Source organism: Arvicola amphibius, chromosome 8, assembly GCF_903992535.2.
Source record: "Arvicola amphibius chromosome 8, mArvAmp1.2, whole genome shotgun sequence".
Classification (NCBI taxonomy): Eukaryota; Metazoa; Chordata; class Mammalia; order Rodentia; family Cricetidae; genus Arvicola; species Arvicola amphibius.
The window spans coordinates 3,093,169-3,107,780 of NC_052054.1; the positions used below are offsets into that span (position 1 = coordinate 3,093,169).

Consider the following 14,612-nt stretch of genomic DNA (forward strand, 5'->3'; position numbering starts at 1 on the left):
CTCACAACAGCCTGTAATTCAGTCCAAGAAACCTGACACCCTCTCTGGATTCTGTAACTCTTAATATGGTACAAATAATCAAGCGAAACGCACATATACTTAAAGATTTTTAAAAATTCTTAAAAACTAAACAAAACAAAACAAAAGATACCAAGTTAAATTAAGGTAAATAGTGGAGGAAGGCACACAGACCCTCACCTATTTTTGGTCTTTGCAGACTGTTCTCCTCGGGATCATCCAGAAAGGCTGGCATGTAGTTATTAAGCTCTGACTGAAGACAGTGAACCAAGTACCTGAAAATACATTAATTTTCATAACCTTAGCAAGTTTGCACAGATAGTGTTAAGACCTTTTATTGAGACAATCTTTATTCTTTAAGAATATTTTCTACTAAAAATAACAAAAACTACACTGAGGGACACTGGAATGGAGTCCCAGAGTGCAGTGCTCTAAGTCAGCACATTTTCTTTCCCAAGCTTCTCGGTACACATCTTCAATTAGTTAAATGAAAATCTTTAGTATTAGTTCTGAAAACAGAACAGGAAGCATATAAGTTAACTCTTTCCAGAATGTGTTTCTTACTTAAATGCCATCTGAACCAAGTGTGCCAAAACATCCTGGGCATCTAGTGTGATCCGACTAAGGTCTCGGTCCTGCTTGATGAAGTTGAGAAGTTCAGATGCATTTGCCATCCAGAAAGCAAGTGCCCCGGCAATGTTCTTCTGTTTCTGTGGACAGAAAACATTTCCATTCCAGGCATTAGAAAAATTAGAAATAAATAGGAATGCTCCTGAAAAGCTGAAGATAGACCAGTACCTTCCCATCTTCACCAGGTATTTACCACAGATACCAGATACTTGCAAAGAAATTTAGGTGCATGCAGAGCAACGGAAGTAAATAACCACTGCAGCATCTTGGGATGCATGGACACAGACATACTGGTCTAATTAGATGTAATTTGCAGAATCAGTAGAGAATGGAGATATCATGTATTACCAAATCAAATTGAAGATTATGCATTATCTGGTAATCTGTGTATCATACACACATGTATCCATGGTTACCCACTGCCACCCTGATACTTGTAGTCACTGGCTTGGACACCATGCAACTCAGTATCAAGTACTGATCTATCACGTCCTCTCCCGACCACATTTGCAGGCCAGGCAACCTTAGATGAGATCCAAAGAATAGAAACCAAGGATAAATAATAGAGAAGAAACAGAACTTTTGTCATTTCATATCCACACTGAAGTGCATTAAGCAGAAATTATGAAATGCTGATAAAGTTGCACAGTCAAAAAGGATTTTAGTACTGCATGTTTCAGTTGCTGAATGAGGGTTATGAACTGCTCAGTCCAGGTTTTGTAGGATCATATTTGTAATGGAAGCAGCATGAGAAACTCAGCTAAGCCAACACAGCTAGGATCAGCTCCCAGCAGCATTTCCTACCTGATCAACCTGGTCTACTTCCTGGAGAAAAACAGACGAGGGGAAATCAAGCAGAACGAGAGAAAGAAACTTGTAAACAATCATGATAGTTTAAAAAAATTAAAACACTAACATGAAGGTACGACATGAGGTACGACACTTAGTTATTCCCAAGTTATTTGACATAAAGGGTTGGTTTCATGTTCTTACCATTCGCACAACTGAGTTTTATAGTTTATAAAGATGTCATAATAAAACACAAATGAACATACTGATTTATTTGGAAGACATGCAAAGGAAGGACTTCCAAACACTTTTTTAAAATGATACTGTGGATTTACTACTTAAAGGTAAAGGAGTCCATTCCCCGGAATTAATTATGAAATGAGAATGAAAAGACCAAGAAAAACAATCAAAATAAAAGCAGAAAATCTTAAAAATAAATAAAGAATTCATATTACAGCTATACTAAAGGGAATAAATTTTAAAAATAGAACTTAAATTACTTCTTGAAATTATTTGCTGTCGTAATTTGTTTCCACCAACAGAGTGTTTTACAATGAACCTACTCTGATGTTTGAAAGCCTTTCCTAGATAGCAGTCAAAGTCCTCACTAGCAGACAACAGCAAGGACAAGTTCTCAAAGGCGGTTTGGTGGTTGAAGTACCACAGTCCACACATGGCAAGAGACAGACAATGACTATGAATGATAACTTAAAAGGACATCTGTTTGTTTATATATAAAGTGATGATACCAGAATAACAAAATAGCCATATAAAGTGACTTCCTTTTTACCTATTCTTTAGCTTGGACAAGTCCATCAAACTCCTACTGTGCTAGCCACTCATATGTAAAACAAACATTTGTGGAGAACTGTTGACTTTTTACTAAAAACAACTCAGAGCATTAAAAGACCATCTCAGTTTCCCACAAATTATACTGCCAGGATATTTTTTTTTAAATCATCAAACCATTTAACCAAAGTATTTAACATTGCAATATTACTTTCTTAGCGGAATAAAGGCACTGGTTAAGTTAGAAAAAGTTTAAAGTCTATAAACTTACTTATAATAATGTTTACAATTAAATCCTCAAACTACCTGAATATAAAAAACAGCTGTGTCAATTTTATCCACTATGGATTGTGAGTAGCAGGGCTGTGAAAGAAGTCCATCCCCAGTGAAGTTCACGCTCAAACCCAGCAGCCCTACATCTAGAGGTCACAACTACACACTCCCAACACCACAGCAAGCTCGTGAGAAAGAAGCAAGTGCCTGACAGCAGACACCATGGCCTGTGGAAGGGAGGATAGCTACCCTCTTGGCACTGGTGACATTCTCAAGGTACAGCTGCACACATACACTGTGTGGATTTCACTTCAGTAATTTAGAAAAAACTCAAAGAAAACTGACCATCACCTCAGCACTTTCTCAGTGACTAATTTTAAGATGATTGTGCTGCAACATATAATTTATCTTCATTTATTCTATAATTTCCAGAAAAGTTTAAAAAAGTTTTTATTTACTTTTGACTTTAAAAGCCATGCATTTTATTTATTTTTTTAAAAAGACTCCTAGGCTATAGAGGCAAACTTGCAATCAGCATTTTGGAAACATCACAGAAACTAACAAGACGGCTGGCTGGGCGGACGCTCACCTGGATGACCCCTTCCATCATGCTCACCATCTTGTTGACAGCAGCAATGGCCTTATGCGTGCGCTCTGCAGGGCTGATGTCGGGCCTGTGCTGGCTGGACAATACATACCGGCATGCCATGTACAGCACATATGTCGGTGACAACTTAAAGTGAACTGTAGAGCTATTGGTATAGTTTATAATGGCGGACAAAAAAGAATCTTCCGCTGTAAAAAGATTTTAGAAAAGAAGAAAAATGAACAGAAAGTCTGAATGTCATCTGGAGAAAAGTGGAACAAGAACTCATTCACTAGTAGCAGGATCTAAAAGGACTCACAGCTTTCCCTGAATTCAATGCTGGCAGGCAGGATCAGCTCAGGCCCAGCCGCATCCTGGGTTCTAAAAGAAAAACTGACATCACTTAAATTGCCTTAAAGTAAGGTCAACAGCTAACAATGTCACTGTCTGCCACTTGTTTCCACGTGGAGTTCTGAAGGGCTACACCATAGACAGTAGCTAGAGAGCCTCTTCAGTTCCCCCAGTCACACATTCAGACTGGACAGAAGGCAGGTAATATCCACGCGTCTAGATTATTAATGAGCACTGCATGTTGAAGACAAGGATCTAAGCCACCCAGCTCAGGTAACAGTGAGAAGATACAGGTTTCTAGTATTTGCAGACCAGCTAACTGAAATATTCTCTTCCATTGGAAACAGCTCCATTCTCCTCATTCTCTCACAGCAGGAAAGATGAACAAAAAAAAAAAAAAAAAAAAAAAAAAAAAAACAAAACCAAGGGACTGGAGAAATTGCTTAACGGTTAAAAAAAATGCTGAGAACCAAGTTTGAATCCCAGCACCCTTATAACACACACATAAATATAAACACGCATGCACATACTCTAAAGAAAAACAGAACACAATGTAAGTTAACACAAATTATTATCATTTTAAAAGCAAAATTCTTTCCATTAAACTATATTATTCAATGTTTATTCCAGTCTGTAATTTAACAATTTGAGTTTACCTTAAGAATTTGGGAAAATAATGATTTAAAAGCATGATTATTTCAATACAGATCTTATACTAAAAGTATACTTTTTTTTTTTAGACATGGTCTCACCATAAAGCCCTAGCTGGCATGGAATCCACTATGTAGATCAGGCTGGCCTCAAACTCAAACTCACAGAGACCCGCTTGCCTCCACAATTAACAGTGTATAACCACCTTGCCTTGCAGGGAGTTTCAAATTTTTAAAAGAATTAGTTTGCATAAACTATAGAAATTATTCATTTCATTGTTTTGACAAATTTAGTAAAGGGTTTATATTAACTGGAAAAGGAAAAAAATGTTGATTATTTTTTAAAAAAAGTCACTCCCAACACTCAAAAGAATGTATGTACTTGCTTAAAATTATAATTTTAAACCTATTTGTTAAAATGACTTAGACTTTTATACTATGCCAGTTAAGCACTGCTAACTTCAGCATTATCAATGTGAAATGTGAATTAGGAATTAGAAGAAAGCTTTTCTGTTTCCATCCTGTCTTAATATCAAGAAACAGCATCCCTAGAGTAAATAATAAAACTTTTAGTACTAGCCTTACCTTGCATGAAATTATCAAAATGTTTTTTATAAGAAATAATTTTAATTAGCCTTCACATGGTTATTTTGTTAGAACATATTTACTTATTTATATGGTTTCTCTCTCCTCTTTCCACCTAAGTGAATAGTCACACTTCTCCATCACATATAGCCACATGACTGTGATCATACCAACTCATGCCAAATGTGGTAGCATCCTTGGGAGCTATCCTTGGGAGGTAGAGACAGAAGGATCTCTATGGGTTCCAGATATGTCTGACACACACACACTGAGATCCAAGGCCGCCGAGGACTATACACCAGGACAAACAAACCAAGAAGAGAACCAACACTGATTCAACCCTTCACCGTGGCAGACACCGTAACCCATTACTCTAGACCACCTAAAACAAGTGTAAACACAGAAAGAGAACTACCTTTTATGACACTAATAATCACACTGCCCCTCCCAAAAAATCTTACATGAATAGTCAAAAAACCAGAAGAAAATATTATGATACTTGCTGATAACTACATATTTCATTATTGGACTGAATTTATTAATAATCCTGTGATATACAGTGCCCTCTGCTGGAGGATGGCAAAGTAACAAGACTTTTTATGAACTGACTGTTGACTCTAACTGTAGGGAAGTCTGTTTCTGCTAACCATCTGTTCTGGATCTCTGACAAGAACAGAAAAAACCCCTTTTTCAAAACCCTGTAACAGGTCAATAGTATTCTCAGCTCCCTGCCAACAACATACAGAGTTCATACCGTGTTTCCTTCTCCCCATCAGTGGCTTCTATGGCTCTAAGTCCTATGGTGTCACGTAACAGTGAGTAGGTGGGACACAGTCTGCTACATACTTAAGAGAATCCTGATTTATGAAGAAGGTAACATATTAAAAAGCATAAAAGAAAACAGAAAGCAGAGAAGCTCCATGCTATGAGAAATGAGGCAACAATGTAAAGGAAAGTAACTCACTCTCTGCCTCAGCAGGGAGACAGACCACATGAGAGTCTGGGACACAGAAATGTCTCTCCAAAATTATTTTTGTCTTTACATATTTTTAATTTCTTCTAGAGATGGATACAATAATTCTCTCCATAAAAATGATCACATACTAAAGGAGTTATGAAAACTCCTTTCTCTATATGCTATAGAGCAGCCAACTTAAAAGAGAAAGTGAAACTCAATGTATCTGTATCAGCAAGGCTACTCTGTGGAAAGGAAGGAATGCAATTACTAAACATTCATTTTATTCTTCAATTCAGTAATATAAAAATACTCATAAAAGCCTAGCAAACTTTCTAAACACTGCTGGCTAAATCTATAAATTCAGCAATCTTTACCCCAAAGCCTCCAGGGGTGCTCACTTCTCTCACACTCAGTCACAGTGCATTACCTGCTTTCTCTCCGGCGATAATCTTGCTCCTGGTCCAGTCGGATCATGGGTTTCACCATCCCCCGCTCAGCGGTGCTGGAGGCAGAGGACATCCTGTCACTGTCCAGTCTAGTCGTGCTCTGTTCCAAAGGAAGCCACAGTGTTTTAGAACACCTCACACCCCAGCCAGGCAAGCTTCACACTTGGCGCTGTAGGCAGAAATCAGATGTGGGGCTGCTATGCAGGGAAGGTGAGGGCACAGAACAGATAGTTCAGAAACACGGAGGACACTGGGCCAGAGGCTCATAGCAGTGAATGCAAGAACATGAAAACGGCCATTTTTTTTCAAATAGCAAGGAATAGACTTTAGCAACAAAATACAAAGACAAAATGATTTTGAAATAAAAGTCATTTTACTTCCCCAAGTTACATTCACAAAAATAAAACTGGCCAACAGATGGCACTATTTTTAGGCTTTAAAACTTAAAAAAAAAAAAAAAAAAACTTATAAATGACCAGTAATGGCAATGGAAAAATAAATTCGGGTATGTTTATATGCTTGTATACTAAAGAATTATTTTTAAGTGACTTAAGAAAAAAAACGCTCACAATTAACAGTATAACACAGTACAGAAAGGTATGCAGACAGACAAAAGTCTAATAGTTCAGTTGAAACACATAAGTGAACACAAAGGCATAGGCACACCTGCCTCCCTATGACCTAAGTACTCTGGAAAGGGTCCACCAATGTTAGCAAGAGTCACCTATATACTCTGGGCAATGGACTTTCATTTTCCCTCTATGTTGAGTATATATTCTTACAAGAGAAGGTCTGCTTGGCCTCTCAAGTATTTATTCACTTGTATGTGCCAAGGTTCTGTTGCTGAATGGTACTAATCAAAGCATTAGAGGTACAACAATAATTCATGAAACAGGATCCCTGTGTCCAGAGTTCACAGGTCACATCATCAGTTAGCAAGCAGAGATACCAGGTAGTAATAATAGTTACACAAAAGTCTTACATGTAGTAGTATGACTGGACGCTGCTCAAGAACCTCATCAGGAGGATGGGCTAAGACAAGAAAGGACCATGTAAAAACAAAAAATAAGAGACTCAGATGAGAGAAGAGGGCACACATAAGAACAGAGTATGAGGGGGAGGGGAAGATACTACTCGCAATACCCATGGAAGGAGAGAAATCATAGTATCAGAAGTTGTGAAGACAGGGTGAAGGCCATGATGTGTGGGTTGGAAAAGGTACCAGACTGACAGCAGGGCTCCAACAGAACCAAATGCACGTCTCTAAAATTCAAGAGCAATGACAGCCAGCCAAGGACTGGCCAGTATTACTGAGAGGAACTGCTGCTCACAAAACTGCACTGTCCCTTACGTGAGTACTGAGCACTAATAAGTAAGTTACACAGAGGCATGTGGATGCGTCACAGCCAGAGAAAAAGGGTATGACAGCCCTCATACAGGAGTTGTGCAAAGGAAAGAAAGCAAAGGCAACCTGGGGCAGACTTCAGCTAGGCAAAGCCATAGTTGGTGATATAACTTACTAAAATGAAGAAAATGAGAAATAAGTTTAAAAAAAAAAAGACAGGCTTAATAAGCTATGTTAAATTTGAAATACCTATCAGATATGTAATAGAAAGTCAATCAATCTCTGAAGATTTCAGTTTGGGGAGACCAGGGTCAAGGGCACACATTAAGGGATAGTGACTGTCAAATGGTGTAATCTTAGGCAACATGGCAAGGTGACCAAGGGAACATGCATACATAGAAGAGGCAGGGCCCTAGATCTGACAGCTTAGCGCTCTAATTATTAGAAGCTAAGTATAACAGAGAAAGAGCCACCAAGCCATGACCCAGGGATAAAGACACAGCAACCCTGGAAGCAGAAGAGTATGTATCAAAGAGTGGTTATAAGTAGACACTATTTTAACAAGAACACAGAAAACACAGTAGAGGGCAGGAGCCTGGTATAAGCAACAAACCTTAGAACATATGAACAGTCAACCTCAGACGATTCTTTTCAAGAAATTATGCGAAGAACTGTGTAATAGCACAATGGGGACAGAGACTGGAGGAAATCAGCAAACTGAATCAGTAGAACCTATGTCATATTTTGATATGTATGACAATGTTCCCGGCTTAGCTGAATCATGGTCTCCAACATACCACATCTCAAGAAGACCTCTTCCCCTTAAATCTGGCTCTGACTTGCTTCAACCAATAAAAGTCAGAAAAAATGACTGCAGTCACATGAAGGACCAGTAGCAAGACCAGTAAACCAGCTGCCCTAGTAAACTCAAACTAGTTCGTACAATTATCAATAAATGAAGGGGCTGCTGTTTCAGCTCACCAAGTTTCACAGTGACTTTAATCGAGGAAGAGATCACCAAGAGGAAGAGAGAAATGACTTGTGTATGCAGGAATGAGGAGTGACTTACAGAAGTGAGTAACCAACTGAGATCCAGTATCGTATCAAGGGTGGTAAAGGGAGGAGCAAGGGCACATTATCTTTAGCATGATCTGGCCCAAGACGTTAGATACACACAGCAGCAGCACAGGCACCACACTTACCCACTAGAAAGAGAAGGCACTGTCTTCTGACCTCAGGAAAAGGGGACAGCTAGCTACCATTCATTTATGTCCACAAGCGAGCAGATACAGCAGAGAAGCTACTGTGAAGTCAAGTCTTTACAAAGGAGCTTCTGTTCTTGGGTGTCCTATAACATCCAACCCTCAAGAAGATCAGGTCACGAATCCATAATCACCTACCCTGCTTGCTGGCAATGCTGTCCCACTGTGAATATCTCCTCCCAAATCAAAGGTTGTCTCCTGAACAGCTCTATTGAATGGAAAGAAAATATAAAAATTAAATTTCAACCAACAAGGTAGTACTCTTAACACAGAAAGAGAGATAAGTATTCCAATGTTCAAAGACCATTAATAAACTTATTTTGGAATACAGACTTTAAGACAAAGTGACAGAAATATGCGATCTTTCCTTATCAGGAAGTATACCACACACTCCCGGAGTAAGTACTGTTTTTAAAGCCACATGTTAATAACAAAAAACTGGGGCTGGAGAGATGGCTCTATGGTTAAGAGTACTTGCTGCTCTTGCAGAGAGCTTGAGATCAATTACCAGCAACTGAATAGCTCACAACCATCTGCAACTCCAATTTTAGGGGATCTAACACTCTCTTCTGGCTTCTCTGGGCACCAGGTACAGACATACATGGAGGCAAAACACATACACATAAAGAAAGTAATAAAAACTTTAAAATAATAAAAAAATAGTATTTTCAATAGGAACCAAGCTGAGGCAAGAAAAACTATATATATAATGTTTTTTTTTCAAGATAGGGTTTCTCTATAGTTTCGGAGCCTGTCCTGGAACTATCTCTTTATATATTAAAAAGTAAATACAATACACTTGTCCCAACCAAGTGGAAAAGGAGACTAAAGGTGTCTGTAGGTCAATAAGAATAAGGCAATGGCTACTTCTGGATTGTTCTAACATCTGAGAACTACATGGTTTAATTTCAAAGCTTGATTAATAGACTAAAACATGCAAGCAAAGCTGAAATTTAAACAACCTTTCTATTAGAAATTCCTCTACATAATTCTCTAAGAAAATATCTTGCAACGTAAAGCAATACCATGCTCTAAATAGTAACTTCTAAGAAGTTTTTTACTAAAGGCCAAAATAATCATTAGCTTTCTGCGTGTGACTGTCTTCAAGACATCAGTTTGGGTATTTCAGAGATGTGGATGATACACTGGTTTGTGAATTATGTACACACTATGGCCTTGATGCACCAAGCACCTGCATGTCATTACTGTATTCTGAGTAGTGGGGAAGGTGTGATTCTTACAGCTAAAGGTCATGATATGATGGTGTCTAAGTCAGTACAAAGTCACCTTGGACTTGGGCTACATTCCTGCACACATGTATTATGTATACCCAAGTACATAAATTAAAACAACAACTAAAACCCTGCAACTCAAGGTGAGAAACTAGAAACCCTTCATACACGCCACGTGAAACTTCAATCATCTTTTTGCCTAAACAAGCACATGTCAGTATGTGTTCACGCTGGAGAAAAAAAAATGTTAACTCTGAGCCATAGCACCTGGTCCAAAGTGTCAGATCTGTGACAGTAACCAATGGAGGTTAGGTGGGCGGGTCTCCATGAGTTTGAGGCCAGTTCCAGGCCAGTTAGGGTTACATGAAAAACAAAGGGGCAGTAGTAGAGCCCACTAACACACCAATTTATAGGCTGATTTATGTTTATATTCTTATGTTTACACTGCTGTAGACTTAGAAGTTTTTTGTAAATAACATAAGAGTTATGGCGGCTACCTCTCAATGATCAATACTTTGTTAACCTATAAAATGGGTAACAAAGCAGCTTAACAGTATATGTTTCCAAACTTATAACCAAAAGAAAAGTTACTCTTCACCAATAATAATAATAATAATAATAATAATAATAATAATAATAATAAGTTTAACATACTACATTGCAAGACCGCATGAGAACACTAGGTGGAGCTAAATTGTTCTGAATTCTTAATAGATCACCCTTGTGTTATTAGAGCTGTTTTAAACACTACTGGTTACATATGGTGATGGCCCAAAGAACAGACCAGCTTTAAAAGTAAGAAACTTTAAAACCAGTCAAAACTTCCAATTTCAAGATTAAGTCCAAAAGCAATGCAAATTTTCAATAAACTCCCAATCCATGAAGTTAAGCTTCATTTTTATTTTACATGGATATTTTGCCTGCATGTATCTATGTACAACACGTGTTTGTAGTATACATCAGAAGCCCTGAAGCTGGCATTATAGACAGCTGCCCGACTCAGTGGCTGGGAACCACACTGGGTCCTCTGCAAGAACAGCACCTGCTCTTGAGCACTAAGCCACATCCCACACCCTTCATTTTTATCTTTGAAAAGTGGAAATAAAAGAATGGGGAAATGGGAGTGAGTAAGGTGCCTGACAACCTGAATTAGACCCACAGGACCCACAGGTAGGAGAAGTACAGGCCTGTGAGATATCCTCTCACGCCAGAAAAAGCAGGCACACACAAATGCACTCACACATGCACAGAGAAAATAAAAAATATAATAAAAACCGAAAATAAAGATATTTGCATATAGCTAAAATTACTCTATAGCCAAAACACTCTAAAATCCTTAAGATGAGCTATCACATTCACCCAGGTTTATGTCTTGGGCCCTTGACCATCAGGCCTCCATCCACAGATCTCTTTGAAAGAGCGTGGTCCTGGATGGGGTCCACAAACTTAAACACGTGTGAGGTGCCAAACTGCACTTTCACGCCACTCTGCAGCATGGTAGTCTCTGAGATGCGCTGGCCATCCACGTAGGTCTCTGCATCCATACTTCTGGGAGTCACAGTGACCACTCCATCCATGTTAGTGAGATCACAGTGATGGGGCTGAATTCCTGGGCCAAACAACTGAAGAAAGAAGGAAAAGACAGTTCCATCATCAAGTACACAGTGTTTAAAAAATTCAAGTTCAGCCATGATAAACACAGTCTAACAAGCACTGGACTTTTGTTTTCTTAAGTGGATTTCTCTCTTAATAGTGTAAAATTATGCCAAAATACCTGGGCATTTTTAACATTTAAGAACTTGTTTTCAAGCATACTGTAACTCTGCTTTATTAATCATATGACTGGAGCCCAGGAATTAGTTCAGTAGCACGGTCCTTGGCAATTTGCATGAGGCGTTGAGTTCCAACCCCAGGACGGCTCTGCCCCTAATACACACACAAAGCATCTCATCTTAAACATTAACTAGGTAATAGATGAATTTATATAGAAAATTATCACTTTAAAAAATCTTATTTATGTCTCGAAAAACCAAAAAAAAAAAATCTTATTTACATTTTACTACTGTGTTAAGAACTAATGAATCATATGAATCAGAACTAAAAACACAACCAATTTACTCCTATACAAGTAAAGAACAAAGGTGATTTGGCCAAGCCCAATGTCAAATTCTGACATTCCTTTTTTAAGTTCTTTTTTTTTTTTTTTTTTTTAGCACTTATGTTCTCTTTATTAGGGACTTGACAACATATTAAGGCAAACAAGATAAAAGTAAATGCAAGACTAAAATAAAACACTAAAATTGAATGTATGCATTTAGAAAATAAGATATTTATCTGTAATATAATTCATAGTTTTAGATAAGTAAAAGAAACAATATTTTAATTACAATCAATAAATTAATACATAAAATTTAATACATAATTAATCCACTTGTCCCAAGAACCCATTTAAAACATTGTTATATAAAAAAATATGTAAATGTAAAGTCATGGTCATTTCCTGGCCACATCTTTTTTAAGTTCTTAAGATGCTCAGGTAGTGATGACTGAGAGCTAGGCACGGTCATCCTAAAACAGACCTATCAACTGTTATCAGCACCCTTGCTTTCTAAACAGAAGTGAATAGTCAGACTGGAATGTTAACAAACAGCACACGTTTCTGCAGGTGCATTCTGAATGCAAACACATGAACAGTGACTCACGGAAGACTGGATGACTTATAGGTAAACACAAGGTCTATTATTTTCTTCATTCACATGTGCTTATTAATAACTGATAGGAGGAACAACAGTAAAAGGCTTAGGCAGCAAATATGATCAAGTACCTGGATAGAATTGTCATCAAACTTCTCTGTCCCAACTTCAGTCACACTTAACTGAAGGCGGTATAACTTTGGCTTGTCTCTGGAGTCAGAGCCATCTGTGAAAAGAGGAGGTACAGAGCTCTATTTTTAAAGTCTAATGATCTTACATTTGAAACAAACAAGTTATTTTACTAAGGATAGTATAGTTTTACTTCTCAGGACTTCTTTCCAAAGAGTCTCTAACTAGCATTTTAAACCTTAATACACTAGACAGATACCAGTCAGCTTCTGTTCATATAAAATGTTATATGAACATTATATGTCATTAATTCCAACACTTTCTGATTATACTTTTTCCCCCAGCACACGATCCTTGATCTTCCTTAGTGATTCCGAGGATGGACTTGTATTGAGAAGACAGAGTAAGATGCCAGGGCAGAAGTACCACACTCCCTTAAGTTCACAGCACAAGACAGTGGTGGGCACTGCAGTGCTCTAACTGTGCGACCCTCCCAGCTCACCCAGACCTCCTGAGCCACAGTCTGAACCTCCAGTGTCCAGTGTGCACCACAGTAAAAAATGCTACTGAAATGCTTACTCCCTTTGGGAGGCCTGGGGTCAAAGGCAGAAAGGAAAACTTTGTTTTTTTTTTAATTTGTTCTTGGAGAATTTCATGTATGTTTTGATCATATTCACACCACACCCCAACTCCTCCATACTACCCCTGCATTTGTACCCGTCCATAACTGTGTCCTTTAAAGAAAACATGGAACCCAACTGCCATAAGCCTCCCTTCCTGTGCCAGGTAGGGGTGGAGGAAAGAAAGCAGCACTGCCACTCCAGTCCACGCCCTCTTGCCCACTGTACCCATCTGTAGAACGGGCGTTCACTGAAGCCGTTTTCAGAGTTAGCACATGACAAGTGTCCCTCACAGAACACAAGAACTAATATACAATCCAAGATTTCTACCAACATTCAGTATAGGCTGCAAACACACCGAGCAAGATTTCCTTAAGAAAGTGATTGCAAGCCTGCATAGTTTGTTTCGTGACTGCCCAAGTAACTTTCCGTCATTTACTCAAATCTTAAGCCATGGAATCAGATGTTAGCCACGAGAGGTTCAGAAGCTTGGAGGACTCTGGCATGTACACAGACTATTAAATCTTAAAGTCTCTCAGCTGTGATGCAGTCTGAATTCTTACAAACAAAAACACCATAAACAGCTAAGGTCTCTAGAACCAAGTTTAGTTTTAGAGTACACAAAGTAATATTCTACTGATCTAATTTTCTATTTCTGAAATATTAACAAATCTATAACATCTGGGTGAAGGTAAGATGAGACTGGAGTATGTCAAAGACATATGCCTAATATGGACTTTGCAAAATGGCCTAAGTTGTTTCCCTTCGCCCTGGAATATTTCCATCTATAATAATTCTCAGAAACTCTCGATGTAAATGAGACATCAAATCACAGAAGCTCAACACTGATTAGCTTGATTAATGTCAACACTTCGGATACTGAAGGGAAAAGAAGTTTAAAGCCAGCAACGTGTCTCAATAACAAAACCAAAGCTTTATAGGCTTTTCCTGGACGTGGATTCCTCTCCTCCTGGGATGTTTACTGCCCCATATTGTCATGGGCAGCTCACACTTCATGTCTTTCCTGATTTTCTGAGTATAGGAATCTTGTATCAGAAAGAAGGTTTTCTCAACAGGACCCCATCAATTTCGAGCTCCTTCATAGCTAGGCCACACTGGCCTTCTTTAATAACTGATGTTCTAGAGCAAATAGTCATATTAAAACTGAAAGAAAATAATACAATATAGATACACAAACAACAGAAATGAATTACAAAGGAAAAAAGTAAGTAACCATGTGTGTCGAGGTCACAAGA

The 14,612-nt window shown here is 38.3% G+C and overlaps 1 protein-coding gene across 1 annotated transcript in view; it reads right to left on the bottom strand.

Moving 5' to 3' along the window:
- Afdn (afadin, adherens junction formation factor) overlaps positions 1 to 14,612 on the bottom strand; it is a 133,951-nt gene that overhangs the window by 49,297 nt on the left and 70,042 nt on the right. Inside the window, 9 exon segments of the mRNA XM_038338341.1 lie at positions 199 to 293; positions 583 to 728; positions 1,453 to 1,473; positions 3,089 to 3,294; positions 3,405 to 3,466; positions 6,057 to 6,175; positions 8,821 to 8,890; positions 11,274 to 11,536; positions 12,739 to 12,833. Coding sequence (XP_038194269.1) covers positions 199 to 293; positions 583 to 728; positions 1,453 to 1,473; positions 3,089 to 3,294; positions 3,405 to 3,466; positions 6,057 to 6,175; positions 8,821 to 8,890; positions 11,274 to 11,536; positions 12,739 to 12,833 — 1,077 coding nt within the window.